The sequence below is a fragment of the Eucyclogobius newberryi genome, unplaced genomic scaffold, assembly GCF_026437365.1.
Source record: "Eucyclogobius newberryi isolate DKJ021-1_F unplaced genomic scaffold, fEucNew1.0.hap1 SCAF_6, whole genome shotgun sequence".
Taxonomy (NCBI): domain Eukaryota; kingdom Metazoa; phylum Chordata; class Actinopteri; order Gobiiformes; family Gobiidae; genus Eucyclogobius; species Eucyclogobius newberryi.
Genome location: NW_027316278.1, coordinates 15,252,482 through 15,275,044, shown reverse-complemented (window position 1 = coordinate 15,275,044; position 22,563 = coordinate 15,252,482). Strand labels below are relative to the sequence as shown.

General features: G+C 39.4%; 3 protein-coding genes across 3 annotated transcripts; 1 reads left to right on the top strand and 2 right to left on the bottom strand.

Annotated features, from left to right (window-relative positions):
- Nucleotides 1–99: 99 nt before the first annotated feature.
- Nucleotides 100–13,696, bottom strand: npc1l1 (NPC1-like 1). Its single transcript, XM_072433288.1, has 21 exons — nt 13,501–13,696; nt 12,438–12,599; nt 10,782–11,678; nt 10,111–10,404; nt 9,169–9,392; nt 8,940–9,040; nt 8,161–8,333; nt 7,804–7,932; nt 6,933–7,115; nt 6,716–6,830; nt 5,920–6,185; nt 5,752–5,841; nt 5,252–5,442; nt 3,354–3,481; nt 3,135–3,264; nt 2,996–3,051; nt 2,736–2,886; nt 1,264–1,495; nt 1,016–1,129; nt 486–648; nt 100–340 (listed from the first exon to the last, which is right to left on the bottom strand). The coding sequence occupies exons 1-21, from the start codon at nt 13,540–13,542 to the stop codon at nt 135–137; spliced, it is 4,047 nt and encodes a 1,348-aa protein (XP_072289389.1). The 5' UTR covers nt 13,543–13,696; the 3' UTR covers nt 100–134.
- Nucleotides 13,697–17,116: 3,420 nt separating this feature from the next.
- Nucleotides 17,117–18,775, bottom strand: nono (non-POU domain containing, octamer-binding). Its single transcript, XM_072432520.1, has one exon. It carries the CDS (start codon nt 18,647–18,649, stop codon nt 17,345–17,347), a length of 1,305 nt encoding a protein of 434 aa, XP_072288621.1. The 5' UTR covers nt 18,650–18,775; the 3' UTR covers nt 17,117–17,344.
- Nucleotides 18,776–19,006: 231 nt separating this feature from the next.
- On the top strand, nt 19,007–22,546 carry pold2 (polymerase (DNA directed), delta 2, regulatory subunit). Its single transcript, XM_072432519.1, has 11 exons — nt 19,007–19,124; nt 19,595–19,825; nt 20,437–20,558; nt 20,643–20,766; nt 20,853–20,967; nt 21,046–21,244; nt 21,315–21,395; nt 21,489–21,646; nt 21,722–21,849; nt 21,925–22,026; nt 22,109–22,546. Exons 2-11 carry the CDS (start codon nt 19,600–19,602, stop codon nt 22,264–22,266), a joined length of 1,413 nt encoding a protein of 470 aa, XP_072288620.1. The 5' UTR covers nt 19,007–19,124; nt 19,595–19,599; the 3' UTR covers nt 22,267–22,546.
- Nucleotides 22,547–22,563: the final 17 nt, after the last annotated feature.

The following is a 22,563-nucleotide window of genomic DNA, read 5'->3' as shown; positions in this document are numbered from 1 at the left end:
TTAAATCTGGCAGTGCATCAGACACTTGTTTTTTTTGTTTGACTCATGTCAAGAGTCCACTTGCATTGAAGCATTGCACAACTGTTTATTTTCACTCTCAGAGGTATTTAGTTAAACTAGTCCATTCATTGCACTCAGAAACTGTCAATCCGCTCTTCTTTTTCCTCCTGGTGGATGACTGTGGTTTGTGAGGGTTTGCTGGTGCCGTTTAGCTCCGGTTTAGTTTCGAGGTCTTCATAGGTAACGTTATCATAAACGTTTCTCATGTGGTTTGTCATCTGCAGCTCCTTGGCTTTGGCCATCTGTTGCTGCAATAGCACAGCCTTGTTCAAACTGGGACCTGAAAAATACAAGACTATTTTAGACAAGCCTCTTAGAAGTATTGTATTACTTTACAGATCAATACTGGAGTAGACCATAATAAAATGTTCATAATATAAAATAACTTTTCTATTTGAAACAGTAGTCAAAACTCCCACCCATACCAAAGTAGCTGAGCAGGACTGGGAGGAACACTAGTCCATGGGCCATCCCAAGCAGTGTAATAACTAAGTTGAGCCTGAAGAAGAAGATCTGGATGAGCTGAGCTTTGGCAAAAGCCAACACCAGAATTCCAGGCAGGTTGGTCATAGCTACACCTGCAAAAACCTGCAGAAAACAGAGGGACATTGTATTTTCCTTTGCAACATTAGGTCGTTGTATTCATAAAAATCATTTCAATAATAACACCTCCAACAACTCACTAGGTTCACTATGCAATTTTTACAACCTTGTCTGTGTTGGCTGTTGAAGCATCTTATTATTGGGTCATTTGTGTTTGAAAATATTGCTGTGATTATGCATTTGATGATTGAAAAGATCAATAGACCAAGTCTCTAATCAGTCGGCCCTGGGACACCCGTGGTCACAAAGAATAAAAAAATGACTTGAGTAGTGTTATAGGATATTATTTAGATTGAGTAATAGTGTAATAACAGCTTGGATTAGATCAAAAGTACAAACAAACGTTGCATACCGCACTGCCCATGTTGGCTGTGGCCTCTTTGGCTCTTTCCACATGAGTCAGCTTTGTGCTCAGAGCAAACGATCTAGTCATATGAGATACAAACTCCACAGATATGCCCACAGCCTGTAAAAGAGACAAATGTTTACAACACAACATAAGAATCTTTAAATCAACCAATCTATTTGTCTTAGTTTGGGATCAATAAAGCACTGCATCTCCCTAATCTCATCTAAGTAGTATAGAGGTGTTTCTTTTACCGTGACCAGATTGATAAGGGCCACTGCGTTGTAATCTATTCCCCACAGTGTCATGACACCCACAGTATCAACCACGATCATGACGATGGTGATAAGATTGAGCAGGCCTGAGCGTAGGTCCAGCCCCAGCAGCAGGCAGCACACTACGAACGTGGGCAGCAGACACAGAGAGATGTTGAAAAGCCCCTCTGGTACTATGGTCAAATACTGCTCATAGAAGACATTAGTGACTCTGCAATGAGAATAAACAAACATTTTTAGAATCACATTTGAGAGAAGGTATCTGTTTTCTACTGTGTTACATTTTTGGAACAGGACTGAAAAGTAAAGGTATATTTTCATTTGATTATAGACCTGCGTAAAATGATTGAAGTTTTTTTTTTTCTGTTTTTTGTTGTTGTTTTTTAAAGCACATTCTGGTGACATTTTCTCGTGAAAAATTGCTCCCGGTGACCAAAGATTTTGACAATTCTTTATCAAGATCACAATTGGATGTTTTTATAGTTCTTAAAATCTGTGAATTACTTGTTCTTTTTGCTTTAATTACATTTTTACTTAGTTCAATACAAAGATGACTAAAATTGAGTACTTATTCCACCACTGAGGTTCAGCAATACAGTTTACGTGCAGCATACATGTTGTACATTGTATACACAGTACTTTTAAATTAATTTGACTTGAATGGATTACATGTGTGAACTGTTGCTGTCTATGTTTATGCACATGGTGAGGACGCATTGCAAGGTACTTTTTTCTGCTATACAATTTATCTATAATATTGTGCAATATTTCTCTGCTGAAGAATAAACTGCATCTTCACATGATTAAATACAGGTAGTGCACACCGGATGCTTTAGAGGCAGAGATGGGTAGTTTCTACTTTACTTGACTAACATTTTGAAATTATTGTTCTTTTTATGGTACTTCTGACATTATACTTTTAATTGCACTCGGGTAATATTTTGTTACGTTTTGTTTACTCTTCCCAAGTAACAAAAATGTTGCATTACCTTCAGATATTTTCAGAATCTGTGCAAAATCACACTTTTTGTCTGTCGGATTATGTTAAATCCAAACAAGTCAATTCTGTTTCCCCCCAGAAAGTGAAAAAGAGCCATGCGAGTCACTTTGGGGTGAAAGCTGATTGGCTGTATAAGGGTGGTCCTCCTGCTTCACTTGTCTCTAAAAAAGGTGATCCAAAGCTGTGCTAGTGGTCAAAACACTCCATGCATGTGCATACTAGTGATATGCCAAAAATCCCTTCATTGTGAAAACTGGAGATGAATTAAATACTCCAGCTTTAAGTCATAAATCATAAATCAGATTTTAAATACATTTATCGTCTAAATTTTCGTCCAAAGTAGTTTCTCCATATACTTTCCTAATTTCACTTGAGTCATTATTTGGGTCACTTTGTACTTCTTCTTGAGTAATAATATTTTACTCTTACTCATTCTTAGAGGAGTACCTACGTGTAAGGGAAGACCTCAAAGTCCGGAGAAGTGCCCGGGACCTTCCTCATGCCCAGAGTGATGTTGTGGGCCAGTTCTCTCGCTCTAAGCAGCGCAGCTGTGAACTCCTGAGAGTTTGTTAGAGGAGTGTGATAGGCCATGAACCGAGACGCTGCAAACACAGGAGCATACTTGAAATTTCACAAAATATATAGACGTTGTCCATTTGTTATGATTATTTTTTTGACAATTCTTTCATTTACACGTTTCACAGTATCTACCTATAATCTCTCCGCTCTCATCCCTCACCACAGCTGTGTCGTATGCACCAAGGCCTCTGTTCAAAAAGCATAAATAGAGTAATTATTACAAGAATTATGTTTAATCAGAGTCTTTCTCTATGTATTGATTCCCTTTTACCCTTTTGGGCATTGAAGGTCAGGTCTGTTCCCCAAGAAATCTGGTAAAAATCTATTGAACTGTTCCACACTGGGCCTGAGGACGCCGTCTCCAGGGGTCTTCATGCATTTAAAGGGGCAGAGAAAGGCAGCTGCAAACAGAACAGAAAATAGTGGCAGATGTTAGTGTTTTGCTTTGAAAAATATGAAAAAACTATATAAATAAACAAAACACACGCACATTCATTTGCAGGACAGAATTCTCCTTCGTTTGGCCCAGAGACATAAAGACGACAGCATTTTGATCCAGGGTTCAGCCAGTCAATAAAATCATCCACCCACGAGTTTGACGAGATCCCAATGTACGATCTGCAGAGGAAAAGATCAGGGAGCTTCAAAAATGACGAGCGAACTTAATAAATGTATACAATTCAAGTACTTTTATCTGTACCCAAGTGGAATTTAATTTTGTTATTAAATTCTAATTATCTATGTCTTATCTCCAAAAAGCTATATAAAGAGATTTGTCATGAATCTATATGTCAGTGTAAAAGCATATTTGTCTATTGGACATAACCTATTTTCCCATATAGACTAGAGCTGCATTATATTGCAAAAGTACTGATATCACAATATTGGTTAATGCAATAATCAATATGGGAACTGACAGAACACATCACAGTGGTCTTCCATCTGAGAGAAATGTACAGGTTTTAAAAGGAAACCTGTTGAAAAGGGCTGATTTTCCTTTTTCAGGGTAAATCATCTTATTTATATCTAATAATTTATATTATCTATATTTATTCTCGGTTTTGTCTGGTTTCATTTTGACAGAGTTTGACTAATATATTAAGGCACAAGCATTATTTGTTTTACTATAACTTACATTTTTGCCTCATTCAAATATCACTATTAGATAGTTACCGAAGTAATCTACACAAATATAGTAATTATTTTGGAAATGAGATTATACTGCTTTCTTTTACAGGTGTGCCATGCTGAGTCCAGGCGGTTTATCATTAACTGCAGAGGGCTGTTGGCCTGAAGCTGCGTATCAGCGGTTGCTGCTGTGATATGAAGTTCAAGGACATGTCAAAGATACAATGTACAGTAGTGATGCCCACAAAGATGGCATCATTACTGATTCCCTCAAAGATGGCATCATTACTGTACACACAAATTACTGTACACATTACTGTCCGCATTCTGACAACCAAAAGTAATTTTGAATCTGATGAAATGGTTTTGGCAGCAACATTTATATTCTCTTGAGCTCTGACACGATGGCTTTCTAACGCCTTGGGAGAAATCAAAACAGTCAAATGTTAATGAGGTACTTTACAGCTCTGAGGGACCACGGGTGGCCAGACCTCTGAAATTAGCTTTAATGACCCAAGTAAGAGTAAAACTATAACTCTTCCCTTTGGGCCGGACTAATTTGAGGGTTTAAATGCTGCTGCTTTAAACCATTAACATCAGATTGAAAATGACTTTTGGTGGACAAATGTATTGTGGTAGCGTTAACACTGTCAAAGCGTTACCACTACATGACACATAATCCAATCCAACTTTATATATTTGTATAGCACATTTTACCAACACAAAGTCTCCAAAGTACAAAACAAGTAAAAGCAAAACATGTTAAACATTTTTCTTTAAAAAGTAAACGTACAAACCAAATAAAAACAAATTAAAAACAATATAAAATGTACAAAATAGTAAAAGACAGAGAGGACCACACAAGTCTCATGCCGGGTTAAATGCCAGTGTATAAAAGTGCATTTTTAAACTGACTTAAAAGCATCAACTGAAGGTGCAGTCTTTATGTGAGGAGGAAGAGCATTCCAAAGTTTGGGGCCAGCTACAGAAAAGGCCCGGTCGCCCCAGTTTTTATGACAAGAAGTTGGAACTGGCCCTCAGACCTCAGCGAGCGTGCATAATTCACAAAGAAATACTGGTTGTTGGAGAAAATGTGGCAAGTGGCTCATACCTATCATATGTTTGGGACTGTATTATTCATAAATACTGGACTGAGATCAATGAGGCACTGCAGACTGTCTTCAACACGGACATTCCATTTGACTTTAAAACAATATGTCTTGGATAAAACTCCAAAGATGGAAATATAAATTGACTTACAGCTCAGGGTGTTCTGAGGCGTATTGGATCTTTTGGGTGAGAGAGAACTGGTCACAGCCGACACTGGAACAGGCGGCGTTCATGCCCTGCACTGAGGTGAAGTTGAAGCCCTTTCTAGTAACGAAATACACAGGTACTCCCACTTCAAAGTACTTGTACAAATATTCAAAGTAGGTCAGCATGTAAGAGCCCTGTAAATATAAGAAAACATGCAGAGAGAATTTGAGTAAGACTTTCATTACTTTGTCCATCTTATCAACAGAGCCAAGTCACAAATGTCCACATTTTTTTTTTAATTCATTAAATTATATGATTGACATAAATAAATGGATATTATTACTTATTCATTCATTTTTTTCATTAAACTTCTCCATTCCAGATGCAACCAGCCACATTACAAATGGTGTTAAAGCATGTCAAACCGTGATGTCATGTAATCATCATTTCATTTTTTTATGCTTTTAGTTACTAGATATATAAAACAAATGAAATGTACTAACTTGTGGCATAGCCAGCTCTTGATCCAGACCAACTGTCACATTAAACATGAGGAACAAGGAAGCACAGAACATGAAGATGAACAGCAACATCTGCAAAGAGCACATTCAGGACACAAATCAGTTGGATAACACAATTTAGGCTTTAACCACTTGTGTAGGATGCGTTACCACAATAACTCTGGTGACGTTGTGCAGCAGGACGGGGGCATAGAATTTCCTCATGAGGGGGAGCAGGAAGCCCTCATTGGATTTGTTGCGGCGATGAGTGGACACGGTGACACAGCACACCAGCTCACAGCGGTTCTTGTCCTGGCGCCGGGCGTCCAGAGAGAGCAGAGCCACAAAGGAGGTCATCTGAAGGACGAAATCCATGAGAACAGCCAGAGCAGCGTACAGAGCAAAGGATTTCACTGCAGGCATCGTGGACAGAGCGCCTGGGGAAGGCAGAGTACAGGGATGAGAAGGACTGAAACCCTGCTTATTTCATATAAGTCTTAAAGTTTTTTTAAACAAAATATAAAACACAGAAAATTATACAAGAGAAGAAAACCGACATTAAAGCGTTTAGGTCCCATTTAATCAAAAATCTGGTTAAATGAATCAATTTGAAAATGTATTTGTTCTAAAGTATTTTTTTTCCTTTTCATGAATGTCACTTATGATTTTGGTCTAGTCCTTGATTGTTAGTTCAGTTTGATGGCTTTTCCCCCTTTAGCCAAATGTTTGCTTCATAATAGTGGGCTACTTGGCTACTAATGTAAATTATAGTTGGATGCCATTTGTACCCATCAGGGGGGTTTGTGGAAAAGACTGTTGGCATAAAATGGCTTTAATGTTCATAATTAGTGCATGTGGATAGCATTTATTTCTTCTTCATTGGTGTGATGCTTTGCTGTAACCTTTGACCTTAAGCAATTAGCAGGACTATCTACTGCGAGTGAGATGACATAAGATGTGTTATTACCCAGAAAAAAGCAGACGGACTCAGAAAGGCTGCAGAGGAGCATGCTGGGAGCTACATTTCCCAAAACACGGCCGATCTGCTCCTCTCTCATCTCACCCGGCTTTCGGACGTCCCTCTGCAACACACAAGGTTTACATTAATAATTATATTTCACAAAATCTCCTTTCCTTTCACAAAAGCTCACAGACAAAATATATAGGACATTCAAAAAACTGACCTGGTACTCCAGTACAAAGATAAATATGTTGTCTGCCCCCACCGCCAGCACCAAGAAGGGCACAACCTGCAGGATGACCAGAGAAGACGGGATCCCGATCCACGAGTAGAAGCCCATGGAGGCCAGGACGGAGCAGCCAACCACCAGGATCCCACCCAGACCCACCAGAAACTTTGAGTCCACCTTTAGAACAGATAACATACTGTGATCGTGAACTGATCGTGTGCGTGTATCTACTTCACTCTCTTTACTGTCTCTTATCTGTCTCTTATCTGCAGTCAATAAATTGTATCCGAAAAATCTGAAACAGTTGTACATGTCCAGTCCTGCTTTGTGCTCAGTCTGAACCCAGTTTCAGCCCAGTTTCAGCCCAGTCTGAGCCCAGTCTGAGCTCAGTCTGAGCCCAGTCTGAGCCCAGTCTGAGCTCAGTCTGAGCTCAGTCTGAGCCCAGTCTGAGCCCAGTCTGAGTTCAGTCTGAGCCCAGTTTGAGCCCAGTCTGAGCTCAGTCTGAGCTCAGTCTGAGCCCAGTCTGAGCCCAGTCTGAGCTCAGTCTGAGCCCAGTCTGAGCCCAGTCTGAGCCCAGTCTGAGCCCAGTCTGAGCCCAGTCTGAGCCCAGTCCGAGCCCAGTCTGAGCCCAGTTCGAGCCCAGTCCGAGCCCAGTCTGAGCCCAGTTTGAGCCCAGTCTGAGCCCAGTTGAATTGTGATGTAAACTTGAGTTGCTCCTGTTTTAGTCCTGGCCTTGTCCGTGTTTAGTTCTGAATTTAGTCCTAGTTTAGTCCCTGTTTTAATGTGATGTTTGCTCAAGAGTGAACGCACCCTTATGAAGCTGTTTGCATTGATATTTATTTGTAATAAATCTGCAAAATCTTACCAGTATACGTTTACAAGAAGAGTATTCTCCCAATGCAACTGCAATGTACACAAAGATGACAGCATAGCTTATCATGAAGATGGGGATATCCTCTGCGGTTGTACGATTAATCTCATCCTCCAACGACCTCTGAGGAAAAACAAGAGAGACCTGATGTTACTGCTAGCTGATTATTGATAATATTGAGTCTTACGATCAGTTTTATACAGTATAATGGCCGATGCACAAGGAAGTGTTTAGCTCCGTGCATTCTGACTGCAATCTGAACAATTGGAATAACTTCTGTAACTGACAGGAGCTCGTTTGTCAGACTTACACGTTACAATCTTCACAGCCTAACAATAGTGTGAGACATACCTCTGCCATGTACGCAAATGTGAAGTTGGTTTTGGGATCTTTCTGGTATTCTTGAATGATTTTAAGGAACTCGGTCTCCCACTGCATTGCCACTTTGAACTTGGGGTCGGTTCGGGGAAAGTTGTTGAGGGAGAAGGTCAGAATGAGGGCTTCGGCGTCAGTGAAGTCATCGTCTACAAAAACAAGACCACCACAACATTTAAAGGCAGAAGTTTCATTTCTAATTTCATAAACATGACATATCTGTGTGCTTAGACACGAGGTAAACATGTTTCTATTCAAATATTACTTTTGCTGATTTTTCTGAAGTGTACTGTTGATTTATTAGTAATAACAAAAACATTGACATGATGTTTTCTCATCGGGGTTGCCAGTTCCTGTGCTGAAATCAAGGTCTTGTTTCTGATCTGAATAGTCACTAGTGCTGGACTTAATTTGAAAATGGACAAATTTGACAGACTTTGGACTAAGTGAGACTTTCATTTTAATTCAAATGTGCTGTAATTTTGTTTCTTTTTATGTTGATTGTGATTATATTATGTTATATTTATTCTTTCTAAAACATTGAAAAAGCCCCTTTTCAGGAGGTTCTGAGCCGAACATGACTGAGAATGAGAAACACTTGTATGTGTCCTTTATCTGCAGGTTAAGTCACTGACAACACAGGTTCAGTTGTGATTGTATCTCCATTTTTTTAAACAGTAAGAGTGCATCCAACACACCCTCCCTTTACCCTCCAACAGTTTTTCATGGTGTTTGTCTTATATTTGGTCACTTACTATTATAGCCTCCTACTGCCAGAAAGGGGAACACTGGCGCTCCATAATCAGCCATGCAGCTCATGCCCAATTCAGTGATGTCTTTGAAGGACAGTGGGGAGCTGAGTAAAACACACATATGATTGTTTAATTCCTCCTTATTATAATATCTGTGACAGTTTTGAGCTATACACACATGAAATTACCACTTTGACTGAACATTGTTTTGTTTTTTTAGATAAACTCTTACTTGACACAGTAGATCAAGTGGTCCCTCCAGTCCACCTCTTTGGTCACTCCCAGTTCGGTCATGTTCGCCTTGGCGTTGATGTTCTCCACGCTGTTCTGGAAGTACTGCGGCAGGCTGTTCACGGCGCAGTCGGTGGTCTGGGGGTTGGATGGGTTCAGCGGCGCGAAACACACATCCTTCAAACTCGCAGTGCGGTTCAGGTCCTCTGAGAAGAACTCAATGTCCTAAAATGACATGACAATATTAAAATGTGTTAGGATGGCTGTTACCTTTTATTCCAACATCAGATTTAAAGTGCCTAGGACAGGTTGGACGACTCATTGAACTAAAATGCAGTTAAGATGTTTATGTTTTGAATTTAGCTAAAAATTATAAAAATGTTATCACAGAATAGCACAGTTTTTAGGTTTATAATTTCACTTCCTGTTTGTAATTGATGTCATCACACTGGGAAATTACCTTTTTATTTGACAAATTAAAATATATAAGAGCACCTTTATTTTGTTGAACTTTTTTGTCTAAATTATGGATATATTTTGAGTGGAATGAGATTTGCAATGTTTTCTCCACAAATACCTGCTCAATTGGTGTAAACCTATAATCTATAAGTACAATAGGTATAAAAACACCAAATAAAATCAAAATGAGAAAAACCTGCCAACTCCCTGATGAGCAGTATTTTGTTTACGTTCAAGGGTCTGGCACAAAAGTAATTGGTATCTTCCCCTTTCATAACTTTGTAACCTATCCTATAAAGGAAAGGCTCCCTCGCCATCTGCTCTACAGTATGTAAGAAATGGCAACTCTTGTATTCATTCACAAAGGCCAGTTAAGTTTGACCCGCTCCATTGTACTCCAAATGTTGCCTTTTAATGTGTTTATCCAGACTGTGTGAAATAAAATGCATACAGGGGAATGTAAGTAAAATGTTGTGGCGATTACCCTAATGCGAGTTTGCAGCTCCAACAGCTCAAGAATCAGATCTTTGGAAACAATCCCACTGAAGTTTTGCCGTCCAAAAAGCAGAGAATCATAAATGTGTCCTTTTCTATTGGGCGCGGTCAGGATCAGCTGGTTGGTCCGGAAGAAGGGCCCAAAATTGGAGTCGTGGAAGTCCTTCTCCTGGCGAGCACGACTGTTGGGGGCCGACCACAGGTCCACTGGGTCTGTGGTGAGCTCAATGTGCTTGAGGCCAGCGGCAAAAGCGGCTACAGCGACAGCCGAGACGAGCAACACCTACAAATGAAATGTCATCAATATTTGTATCAACTAATCCTCTTGTATAATATAATATAAAACGATTACTAGTTTTTGTATTTGTCAATAGTAAATTGTGTTAATAACCACTCCAATAATATATATTCTATTCAGCAAACCTACTTTCAATCTCTGTCAATAATTGTTCTGCTCTCAAACGTTCCTTTAGTTTTAGGATTATTGTAGGAGCGTTAGTAAACACTATTGGTATTTGGTAACAAAAGTTGACATGTTTGTATGGATTTCTTATTCATGGGTTTCAATCACATGACTATTTTCAAGACCTTTGCCCATTCAAAAGAAGAAAAAAATGTTTTTAAACAGTTCATTGCTTGGCCATACTTCACATCACTCACCGTTAATGGGTAAGTAGCCATTAACTTCCCCCAGAATTGAAATATAGAACTTAGGAAAGCGTGTGCAACCAGACTGTTCTTGTCCGTGCATGTGACTTCTGAAGGATGAATCGGCCTTTGAGAAACATCATTGCTATTTAAATCTTTTTTCTTTTTTTCCGTTTTTGGCTTTTTGGACTTCACAAAGCAAGACACAGCTATGTAGAAGATGAAGGCGACCATCAGAAGACATAACAAGATAATCGAGAGCAACAGAAATCCATCCACACCAAAAAGTCGAAATGGGCCTGGCGGTTCGGCAGGGTCTGGCACGACAGGGCATGCTTCCTGGCAGTCCTGGCACGAGCACGCCTTGCCTCCTGTTGGCGTTACTTGGTTGCAGTTCAGAGCTGTGCCATTGTACGGGATGATACCATTTGGTAAAGATCCGGCAGCACTATCAGAAATAAGCTGGAAGTCAATGTCCAATGGGGCGAGGCCGTTGCTGGAGTCTCCTTGGAAGTCATACCAGCGCTGAGGGGTGCACAGTTTGGCACCGTAGCGGCCACACATTGTTGAGATTGCAAATCCACCTGTCGCTGGGATACGGACATTTTTGCAAGACTGGAAAGCTCTATCTGCAAATCCGGTGGACAAATATGCTTGATAGGCCACTACAGCTTCGCGGGTGACACCCAGGTCTGATGTGACGTTCATGACTCTCGTGACGTTCAAGTACTGGCTTTGATCGGGGCTGCAGGTGTTGATGCAGTGTAAGTGGCCGAAGTTGGTAGAGCAAGAGGGACAGCGGATGAGGACGGCTTTGGAAAGGGTGAGGCTGGTTTCCAGGGAGTTGAGTTGTTGTATGGAGCAGCAGGCATATGTGTTGTCCGCTCCTCGATCCAGCATAGGACACACCTGTAATGACAATATGCAAGTTATTCATTCATTTTCTACCACTTGTTGCCGTTCAGAGTAGCGGGTGACTGGAGCCGTATCTCAGAGACTTTGGGCCTTAGGCGGGGTTCACCCTAGACAGGGGCCAGCTCATCGCAGGGTTATTATACAAGTTATTTACAACAAAATTAGAAATAGTATATTCTCATTGATGCTCAGATATAAGTTTCATATAAATTGAGTGGTTGGTTAATTTACAGTTGATTAAAAATGCATGTATTTGGGCATCAAAGAAGACCCCCAATACAAAGTAGACCAAAAAATAATATGACTCAAGTAGAAGTACAAAGTAGTGGTCCAAGAAATGACTCGAGTGAAAAAGTACATGGGGACGCTATTACTCAAGCGAGAGTTCCACAGTCTGGAGGTAACATCTGATTTATAATTTGGAGTTAATGTAAGCAGGAAGCATCAATAATAATGCACAAAATTTTGTATTTTCAAATGCTAGATATAAATAGAAATAAAAACTGTGTCTGAAGGAGCGGTGCAAGAAACATAAAAGTTCAAATAATTTCATATTGTAAACCTTTTATTTTATTCACCAAAACATTTACTCAGACATAATTGTTACTTCGAACAAAAAAATACTCAAGTAAAAGTGTTCAAAAAGTTACCCAAGTAAATGTAACTACCCAACACATCCACGTTGCCACTTTGCCACCTGATGCTTCCACATTATATTGCATGATATAGTTTTACTGTGCGTTTAACTCTTACCTGTTTGAGCTTGTTGTAGTGTTCACCTGACAACCGTCTGGCAGGGCTGTAGTTCAAACAGGGCACAATCGGCTTAATGAGAGTTCCATTTAGTGTGGGGTTTCGACCACACTCTTCGTAAAAGATGCATTGTCCTGGTTCATGTTGAGCTTCTGTCAAAACCTGGGACGGAAAAAACAAATAAACTAATGATACTGATTAATAAATGTCATGATTGCTTTAGGGCCCTGTTCTGTCATAAACATTCTGGTCTAAACATCCTCTGTCTTTTATTCAAAAACAATTGTTATTTAGAGATCATTTGTTTCATTAGTGTGGTTCAAATGGAAATTCAGGCAGTGGAAAATAAGATTTTCAGAGGATAATAAATAATACAATAATGATAGAAATAAGTAACTACAGAACGAGATGTTAAAGTTGATCGTTCTCTTGTAGCAGTGGTGGAAGAAGTACTCAATTTAGTTTCTTAAGCAAAAGTACAGATACATGTCCAAAAGAATTACACAAGGAAAAAGTAAAAGTATCATATAGAAAATCTACTTAAGTAAAAGTATTGAAGTACCTGTTTAATAATGCACATGAGTAAAATGATTTAAACTTTAACGTTTGTAGTGATATTTGATAAAGAATTTTGCTGTTTTTTGGTCCACATGTAAATTCTTTATATATATTCTATTATATATTTTTGTTTGGTCGAAGCCGGGACGTTAGCTCAAAGCCTTTCGTCAGGGAGTCGCCATGAACTTGCTAAAAAATATCCCCTCAAACACTACAAAAAGTACTTTCTACATTTCAGTCCATTTAAAAATATGGTTGAACAGAAAGTAAAATATGAAGTGAAGTAAAAGTAAATGTGTCCACTGTAAAAATTACTAAAAATTACAGATACCTGAAGAATTTAGTTTTTCTTTAGTTTTTTGTTAGTCAATTTACATATCACCATGTTCTACCGTCCATTTAAACAATAGTAATCATTCTAACTTCTCTACGCTCATTATAAGCATTATAAGAAGCTAAAGAAGTAGAAACATAAAGCTTTTGTCCCCTTGTTGAGATGACATACCAAACTGCAGAGTAAGCTGAGCAGTGCTGCTAGTCGGGCCATGATCCCACAGTCCTTTGGTCGATTCTTTTGAAGTGTTTATCTTTCCTTTTTTTTCTGTGATGAAATGCAGGGGCACATCAGACCGACACGACCCAAGTGAGTGAGAGGGACTTGTGCCTCTGTGCCTCAGCCCACTCTGTCTCGCCTCTGCTATCTCTGAGAATAAAAGTTTCACCCTCGAAAATCACAACGTCAGAAAACCTGTCGCGTCACACGTTTCTAATCTGGTCTGATGCAGGCCAGACCAATGAAAGCTGCAGACGATCAATATTTCTCATTGATAATTAACACATGCCGAGATTGTGATGGAGTTGCTGGGGGAAACCGGGGACGAGCCGAAATAATAACCGCGCCCTCCATTCACCTGTGACCCGAGAAGGCTGTTCTTTTATGGCAGGGAGTTAACTGATTGTTGACGATGTTTGTTCCAAGTTTGTAGTACTTTGTTTTGCTGAGAAGTGACAAACTACATGTACAGAGAATATCTGTATTCTGGCCACTGTCATTTAGTGGTGACTTTTCTGCAATCCAAGAACATGTTGCGGTATTTGATAATGTGCCGGTAGTTTAGAATTTTTGAATTGCAAATTGTGAGTCTTTGTTAATGTGCCATGTTCCTTTCTCTAATTGGTGATAAGTAAATGTGCAGCAAACAGTGGAAAAAAAACATAAAGCTGTTTTAATAATTTGTCGCATTTTTACGCAATAATTAAGGGGGGGGGCAATATATCAAATTTGAGATAATATCGTGAATGTTGTTTTGAAGAAAAAAAGAGGTGAATATTGGGTATGTCGTTTGTAGAGGAAATGCTGCGATGAAGAGATGATTAAAAATATAAATGAAAAAATGAATGTTGCAAACTTTCAAATCAGGGTATCAGGGGATATTTCTGCATTTTGGTGAGTAATTTGACAGATATTTACCATTTATAATTAATTATTAATTAAACCACAACTAATACGTTTAAAGACATATTTCAACACATTTCTGTTGGATTGACAAAATATCGACTGAATATTCTTATTGTGATATTCAAAACGATTTTTAAAAATATATTAATTTGTGTCAATATCGCCCACCCCTTGCTATAATATAATATAATGCAATTCAAAATAAACATTTTCTAATTATCCAAAATACATTACTCTGATTGCGCCATGTAAAGGAATTACAAATACTTTAAAAAAACCTGATGTTATGAGTTATTTTAAAATGAATTGTACTTTGTCTTCAAAATACAACAATTATTCTAAAAAACCTAAATTGATCTATAAGTGACATGTGTTTCTAGGTGTGATCTTTGACCAGTAAACCATCGTAAATCAGATCTTTTTATTGGGTTATCTGATTATTCAGATATTTTCTGGCCAGACAAATGTACAAACAGGTTAATGTACTTAAAATACTCTCAAACTACCACTACAACTGCTTGCTTTGTATTTTTGCGCACATTTTATTTTAAAAGCACACTTTTTAGATCTTTCTTTACCTTGGCACAAGTGTTTTGAGTTGGTGCTAAAATGTATTTTCTGCATCTAATAATGACATAACGTATAAGAAAGATGACACAGCTGCTCGTCCATTCACACTCAAGATTAACTTTATAATTGATGTTATCTCTGTCAAGGTCAGAGGCAGAATAAAACAGACAATCAAGGTCCGACCATGTAACCGAGCTATCAGGTCAAATCGTGATAAAGAGTGAAGACATGAAAAAAGATAAGACGAAGATGATTTTGACATGTCAATTTTACTGGTAGATTGAGAGTTTGGATTCATTTCTTGGTTTTATGTAAAACATCAGTTTTTTTTTATTGCAATCATTTTCCAACTTTATTTGCTTCTTCTTTAGGTTTTCATGCAAAAAATATCTAAATATGTATATTTAAACCCCCCTCCCCCAAAAAACAGGTTTTGTTTGGACAGGAGTAGTAAGTAGTACCGGTCATTTACTTGGGTAACTTGTATTTTTCTGACGTCATACTTTAACTCCAACTTGAGTAACATTTTGTTACTCAAGTTTGTTGGAAATGACAGAGTATTTATGTTTACGGTATTTATTTATCATTCTTCAAATTACCGGTACATTAAATTCAAATTATAAATCAAGTTCCATCCAGACAGATCCCCAAGTACTCTTACTTGAGTCATTTCTTGGATGACTACTTTGTACTTCTACTTGAGTCATATTATTTAGAAATAAATCCTACTCTACCTCTGCCACAAACTTTTTTTTTTAGACATTGAGGAACAAGCACATTGTCCTCAGACTGGCGATGGTTGATCCTGCTTTTTATGATGCAGTCTTGTAGTTATCACTATTTATGGAACTGTTTTTGTGCTTGCGGCCAATTATCATTCTGAACTCTGCTGTAGTGAGGGGGGAGCTTCCTCGGAAATGTCACACATCAGCAAAAAGTATTCTTACTTTTTGATCACTATTGGGCCGGCTGAAAGTGATACCGAAAAACAAACTTTCACAAAGCAATAGGTCAACAAATGTGCAACTTAGACTAAAACCTGAACAATCCACCAGGAGCTGTGCAAATACTGCGACTTTCAGTCCAGTTTGTTTGAGTTTAACTGACTAACTTAACACTGAATGAAAGTGATGTTTTTTATGGTTAAATTAAATGATAAATACAGTAGTTTGGATATTTTAGATGTAAATAATAAAAATAATAGTTTTAATATGATTATTATATGATTCATTCTTCAGACTTTTGGGCATCTAAGCTTTGGTAATGTGTGTTTATAATAACTATAATATGTGTAATGAAAGTTTAAGTAACTCAACAGTTTTCCAACAGTTTATAGAAAGGATCAGCAGCATGAGCTGTGAAATAATCAGTCTGGTGAGCCTTTCTGGATATTTATGATATTATAGATTGTTTATTAATCACTAATATAAAGACACCTGCAGCTCTGAGCTTTTTACTGGTCATGGTGTAAATTAAATGTAATTCAAAGCCTAGAATTATTTAGATATAAACATTTATTTATGAAAATAGGCAGCTTTATAAACTGAAATGGTCAGTAACTGGGCCTGTCTTCTTGAATGTGAGGATGCTGGAAAAATATGCTTTTATATTAATTGTTAAAAAGTACAGCTGTAATCTGAATCAACAATAAGCTCGGTTAAAGTGCACTTGCCTGAATAATTTAGATTGATATCTCTGCATTTTACAGATTGAACCAACTCTTTGTAAAGAATTTAAGAAGTGTGTATCATGCATCCCAAGCAAGCACGTTATTGGCCTCATAGGGAACTTTGTCCACTGCCCATGGCCCACCCTTCAATGCCTCTGGGGCAAACAGGAGCTGTGGAGACACATCCAGATCTTGAACTAGACTTGGTGAGGATCAAATGATGGATGATTTTTCCTATTGTGTAGTTTTGGGTTGATGGGGGAAACCACCCACACACGTAAAAAAACATGCAAATTCGGCACAGGCAGGCCCAAGGGTTGAACCTGCAGTGAGGCAAGAGTGCTAGCATCTGCCGCCAGTGTTAAATGTCATTTCATATCATTAGAATTACAAATTTCTGGGAGAAACATTAATTTATTTGAGAAAGGTCAACATATTTTAGGTCAACATATTTTAGGGCAAAAAATGATCCATTACGATGTGTAGTCACATTTGCATGAGAAAGTTACTAAAATAAATCACATGTTTTGAGAGTTCTTGACATTTTAGTACAAAACGTTTAGAAGTAAAAATAAAAAGTAAAAAAACAACATGCATTTTCAGAACTAATGCTCACAATGTGAACTTTTAAAACTGGGTGACAGACACATTTCAGAACCTGCGTTGCTTGTTAGGTGCTGCATAGTCCCCTTGTCCAGGGAGGCCTCTGGGGAAGCCCCCCTGCCCTGGCCCGGTGTTTGCAGACATGACAGGGCTGCCCTCAGCTCCTCCAGCTTGGGCAGAGTTGGCCCCCAGTGAGTTTCTGTTCATGGGCATCCCCATGTGCATCCTCATGTCGGGCTCTCTGTTCTCAGAGAAGTTCCCTCTGAAGCCCTCCTGCTGCCTCTTCATCATCTCCTCATTGCGCATCCTGACCTCCTCCTCACGGCGGCGCCTCTCTTCCTCCTGCCGCAGCTCCTGCTGCTTCCTCTTCTGGACCTCCTGATTGTGCATCTCCTCCATCCGCCGCAGCTCCTCCTGGCGACGCAGCAGGTCCTGTCTCATCAGCATCACCTGGTGTTCGTGTCGTGCTGCCTCCATCTCAGTCTCCAGTTTCTCCTGAGCCTCTTTCATGTTGCGGTCCACCATCTCATACTGCTGCTTCTCCATCTCCATCAGGGCTTTCCAGCGCATGGCATACTCATACTCAAAGGAGCCCGGCTGCGCAAACCGTGGGGGCTGCTCCCTTTCTTTGTGATACTGCTGGTTTCTGTTGATGAGCTTGTCTGGTAACCCTTCATCTTCATCCAGCTGCTCCATTGGCTCAACTGTAATAGGTCGTGGGAAAGATGTGAGGAGATAGGCACCATCACCACACTTATCCAGGGCTTTTCTTGCAGCTGGTTTTGAGGTGAACTCCACTATTCCTTTCCCTGTTGGCCTCCCTCGGTCATCCACAATGACCACTGCCCTCTCGATTTGGCCAAAGACGGAAAAGGCCTCCTCCAGAAGCTCGTTTGACGCAAACTCGGGCAGATTCTTCACGGATAGAGAGGCACCATGAGTAGCAAACCTCACTCGTATTGGTTTCCCTCTGAAAAGAGTATCATCGAGCTCGGCTCTTGCGATCTCTGCTATAATCCTCGTCTCTAGCCGGACGAAGCCGAAGCCTCTTTCCTTGTTAACGAAAATCTCACTAGCCTTTCCATACTTCGCAAACAGAGTCTCCAGCTCTTCGTCGCTCACACCCGGAGGAAGGTTTCCCACAAAAAGCCTGCAGCGCTGGGTGAAAGTTTTCTCCCCCGGCTTCCGAAAGCTTTGCAGATCCAGGGTGAGGGACTCGTTGACGCTCATGGGCTCAGAGGAGTCGGGCTGCTGGCCGTTGCTGTTCGTTCCGCCGCCATGGTGGCCGTGCTCCAGGCCGGACGAGTGGCGATTACCGCCGTGGTGCTGGTGCGGACCTCTGTTCCCGTGCATTTCTGATGTTATTAAAACACGAAAGAGCGAACTGGTGGAATTATAGACACAACCCCGAGCAGGCCGTGGCTCACAATGAGCAGCTAAAATGGCGAGGTTTCGTGCAGAAATGCTATTGTGACCTAATTCACAAGCGACGAAAAGTGTGACGTCATTCTGCGCGACGACAAGACAAGGGGACTTTTGTATTTAACGTTTTAAATCCAGAATTAAGCTCAAGATTTTTCTTATACTCGTACCTAACATTAATCCCGTACAAAGACGTGCTGTCAATGTTCGTATTCCGTGGGGTGATGATTCTAAATGCTGTAAATTTACATCCTAACTCTAGTTTTTCAATTCTCGCGAGATTTCAATACTGTTTTTCCGCGAGTGAATTCGCGGGAAGCTCTCCATGTTTCTCTGACAGGAGAGAAGGACATCGGACAACACTCCAAATAAATGTGATTCGGTCCCTACGTGCAGTTTTGTTACGGTAAGATCGTGCTTCAGATTCAGCCGATGATCAGACGAGGCTGTAGTGCATGTTTGTTGTCATTTGAGTGGAGCAAAGCAAATGAGCAGAACCAGCAGACCATGTCTCCAATGTTCCTTCATGCGCCAGCAAAAAAAACTACATTTATAAACTCAAACTTCAGGACCATAAACGATTAAACGCCTAACACAATTTGACACAGAGACAAAGGCATCCAACAGGAATAGAAATATCAGCAATATGGACTTCCTCTGTGTTTTATATATTGTGTTTATTTATATATGTGTTTGTCTGTCATCAGTGTCTTTTGGTACTGTATTTACCATGTATTAGATGCAAATATGACTCACTCAATTAACTAAAAAATACAATATATACATTTGCTGAGAAGATTGTTGCTGTTGAGTTGCTTTCTGTCTGAATGATGTTAACAGAATTGCCTGCTTGTTCACAATCTCCCATCTTTGCAGTGATCATGTTTTCTGACATAAGTGCCCAGAAGGAGGGCTCCACGGTGTTGTGCCCTCCGGCCCCAGATGAGCAGCTACCGTCCTATGAAAGGGTGTCCCCCGCCTACAGCCTCTGCTCTGAGCGCTTCAGCGTTGGTGAGAGAAGCTTCATTCGCCAGTATGCTCATATTTACGCAGCGCGACTGATGGAGATGAGACCTTTGCTTACAGAGAGAGCCCAGCAGAAGTGGGGTGAGTCGATGTTTACTTGGAGGGCTGAGCGATATTAACAAAAAGGAGTATCCTGATAATGATATTCAGATGATATGATGTGTTATGATATTAGTCCTGGTTTTGACCCTGGTTAAGACCTGTTGTAATCCTCGGCGAAGACCAGGGTTACTCTTGTAGGGACAAGAGAAATGTGTTGAAATAAATATCACTTCATATTCGTTTCAAACACTTTTTAATTGTTGCTGCATTTTTTTACTTTTCAGTGATATGCACAATATTCAAATTTGGCATCTTCAAAATAACATTTACTGGTTTTGATTGATTATTTTCTGTGTGTGGGGATCTTTTAAACAGTTACATCTGAGTAATCTGATTTCTTTCAGGCATGTAAAAGATTGAAAGAGATACTTAAAAATTTAATATACTTCTTCCATTACAACAGTTACTCTAAAATATATTAGATATGACACCAAGTTACTTGATGTTTTTGATGATCAGATTTCTTTTGCGCATGTAAACACACTCACAGAAATCAGAACTATTGGGTTATTTAATTATTCTAGTTATCTGATTAACCATTGATGCAACTATATTCATATTCATGTGTGTATTTATTTGTTATTGCATAGGGTCTGAAGTCACTGTCAGAAAACTGTGTGATCTTCAGACAGCAGAGCAGTGTTGCATTGTGGGAACTTTGTTCAAACGCATGGAGTTACAGCCATCAATTCTAAAAGAAATCAGTGAAGAGGTTTGCAGTCTTTTTTTGGTCATTTTAAGTTTTCAGCAGAACTAACTTTTATTTGAATACATTTCTTTTTCTCTTGTTTTTCAGCACAATCTTCTGCCTCAGCCTCCACGAACCAAGTACATAAGTGACACGGATGAGCTAATTTTGGAAGACGAGCTTCAAAGAATCAAACTGGAAGGAAAAATTGACAAGGACAAGTGTTTTACAGGTTTGGATTCTTTTCATTATATAGTTACTTTCGTAATAACCAATCAAGAAAATAGCTTTGATATTGTTGTTATTTGTTGTCTTTAGGCTGTGTTGTTGCTATATATGGAGCCGAGACAATTGATGGAAAGTTCATAGTTGAAGACTTTTGTAAAGCTGATTTGCCTGTTCAGACACCTCGACCAGCACTTGACACTGACAGGTAACCAAATACAAACAAATAAAAAAAAAAATATTATATTTATTTGCATAGGCTCTGAATGTGTGCTTGTCCTTACAGATTTGTGCTGCTTGTCTCAGGACTTGGTCTTGGAAGTAGCCAGGCTGACAGTCTGCTGGGATTGCAGCTGCTGGTGGATATGATAACTGGACAGTTGGGCGACCAGGGAGAGCAAAGTGGGGCATCAACTATATCAAGAGTTCTTCTGGCAGGAAACCTACTCAGTCAACACATCCAGGACAAGGATACATCGACAAAGGTATGCATCTTTGCACTGCTTACATTTCAAATCTACTCCGGGAAATTATTATCAGGTCTCTTTTGTTTAGGCCAAGTACCTTACAAAGAAAACCCAGGCTGGAAGTGTGGATGCCATGCGTCTTTTGGATGATCTCCTGCTGCAACTTGTGGTATGTTTTTATTATTTTTTACATTAGAGATTACATAAGTTTTGGAAAAGCACAAGATATGTTTACTTCAGAGTATGTTCCTTTGTTTTTCAGTCGTCTGTTCCGGTGGATGTAATGCCAGGCCAAAATGACCCCACAAACTACACCCTCCCTCAACAGCCTCTGCATCGCTGTATGCTCCCCATGTCCTCTGTGTATCCCACGTTACAGCTGACCCCAAACCCATACCGAGCGGACATAGATGGAGTGAGGTAAGATTAAAAGTACAGACAACATGTCATTATCTGCATAATTTCGTAATTTAGTATGATTCTTGTTTATTAAAGGTTTTTGGGAACATCGGGTCAAAATGTCATTGACATACAGAAATACAGCAGCTTGAATAGTCATCTAGAAATATTGGAGGAAACGTTACATCTAAGACATCTTGCACCAACGGCACCTGATACTTTAGGTTTGCAATCCTTCTTAATTAAACCATTGTGTTTATTTTTCCCACAGTGAGAACATCTTTTGTTTTTCGTTTCAGGTTGTTTTCCATATTACCAAAAGGACCCGTTCATTTTGCAAGAGTGTCCTCATGTGTACTTCAGTGGTAATGCACCGTCCTTTGAGTCAAAGATCATTAAAGGTTTGTCTGTGCTCTGTAGTCTCTCTATAGTCATGTCTTCCAACGTTACTTTTTATTTGATTTGTATTTTCATCTTCAACAGGCCAAGAAGGTCAGGAAGTCCTGTTGGTAGCCGTCCCAGAGTTCAGCAGCACACAAACAGCATGCATGGTCAACTTGCGCACGTTTGAATGTGAGCCTGTAAACTTCTCTGGCTTCTCTGCTGACGACGAGGAGAGTGAGATGAACGTTAGCCACTAGTATCCTGATAAAACAAGGTATTCAAAGACATTTACGACTTTTGCGAAGCTTGGCAATGATTTACTAATTCGGATGATCATTCAAACATCATGAATAATAATTGAATCCAATAAGATGTAGCAACATGACAAAAAATTATATTTTTGACTGTTACTATCTAAAAAAAAACAATTAAAACAATAACCCGTCATAAATGATTGCAATGTAAATAATCCCAACTTTTGTACTGTTACTGTCAAAAACGTTTAATGTGTCCAAAATAAACTTTACAAAATGTGGTGCGACTGAACATGAATA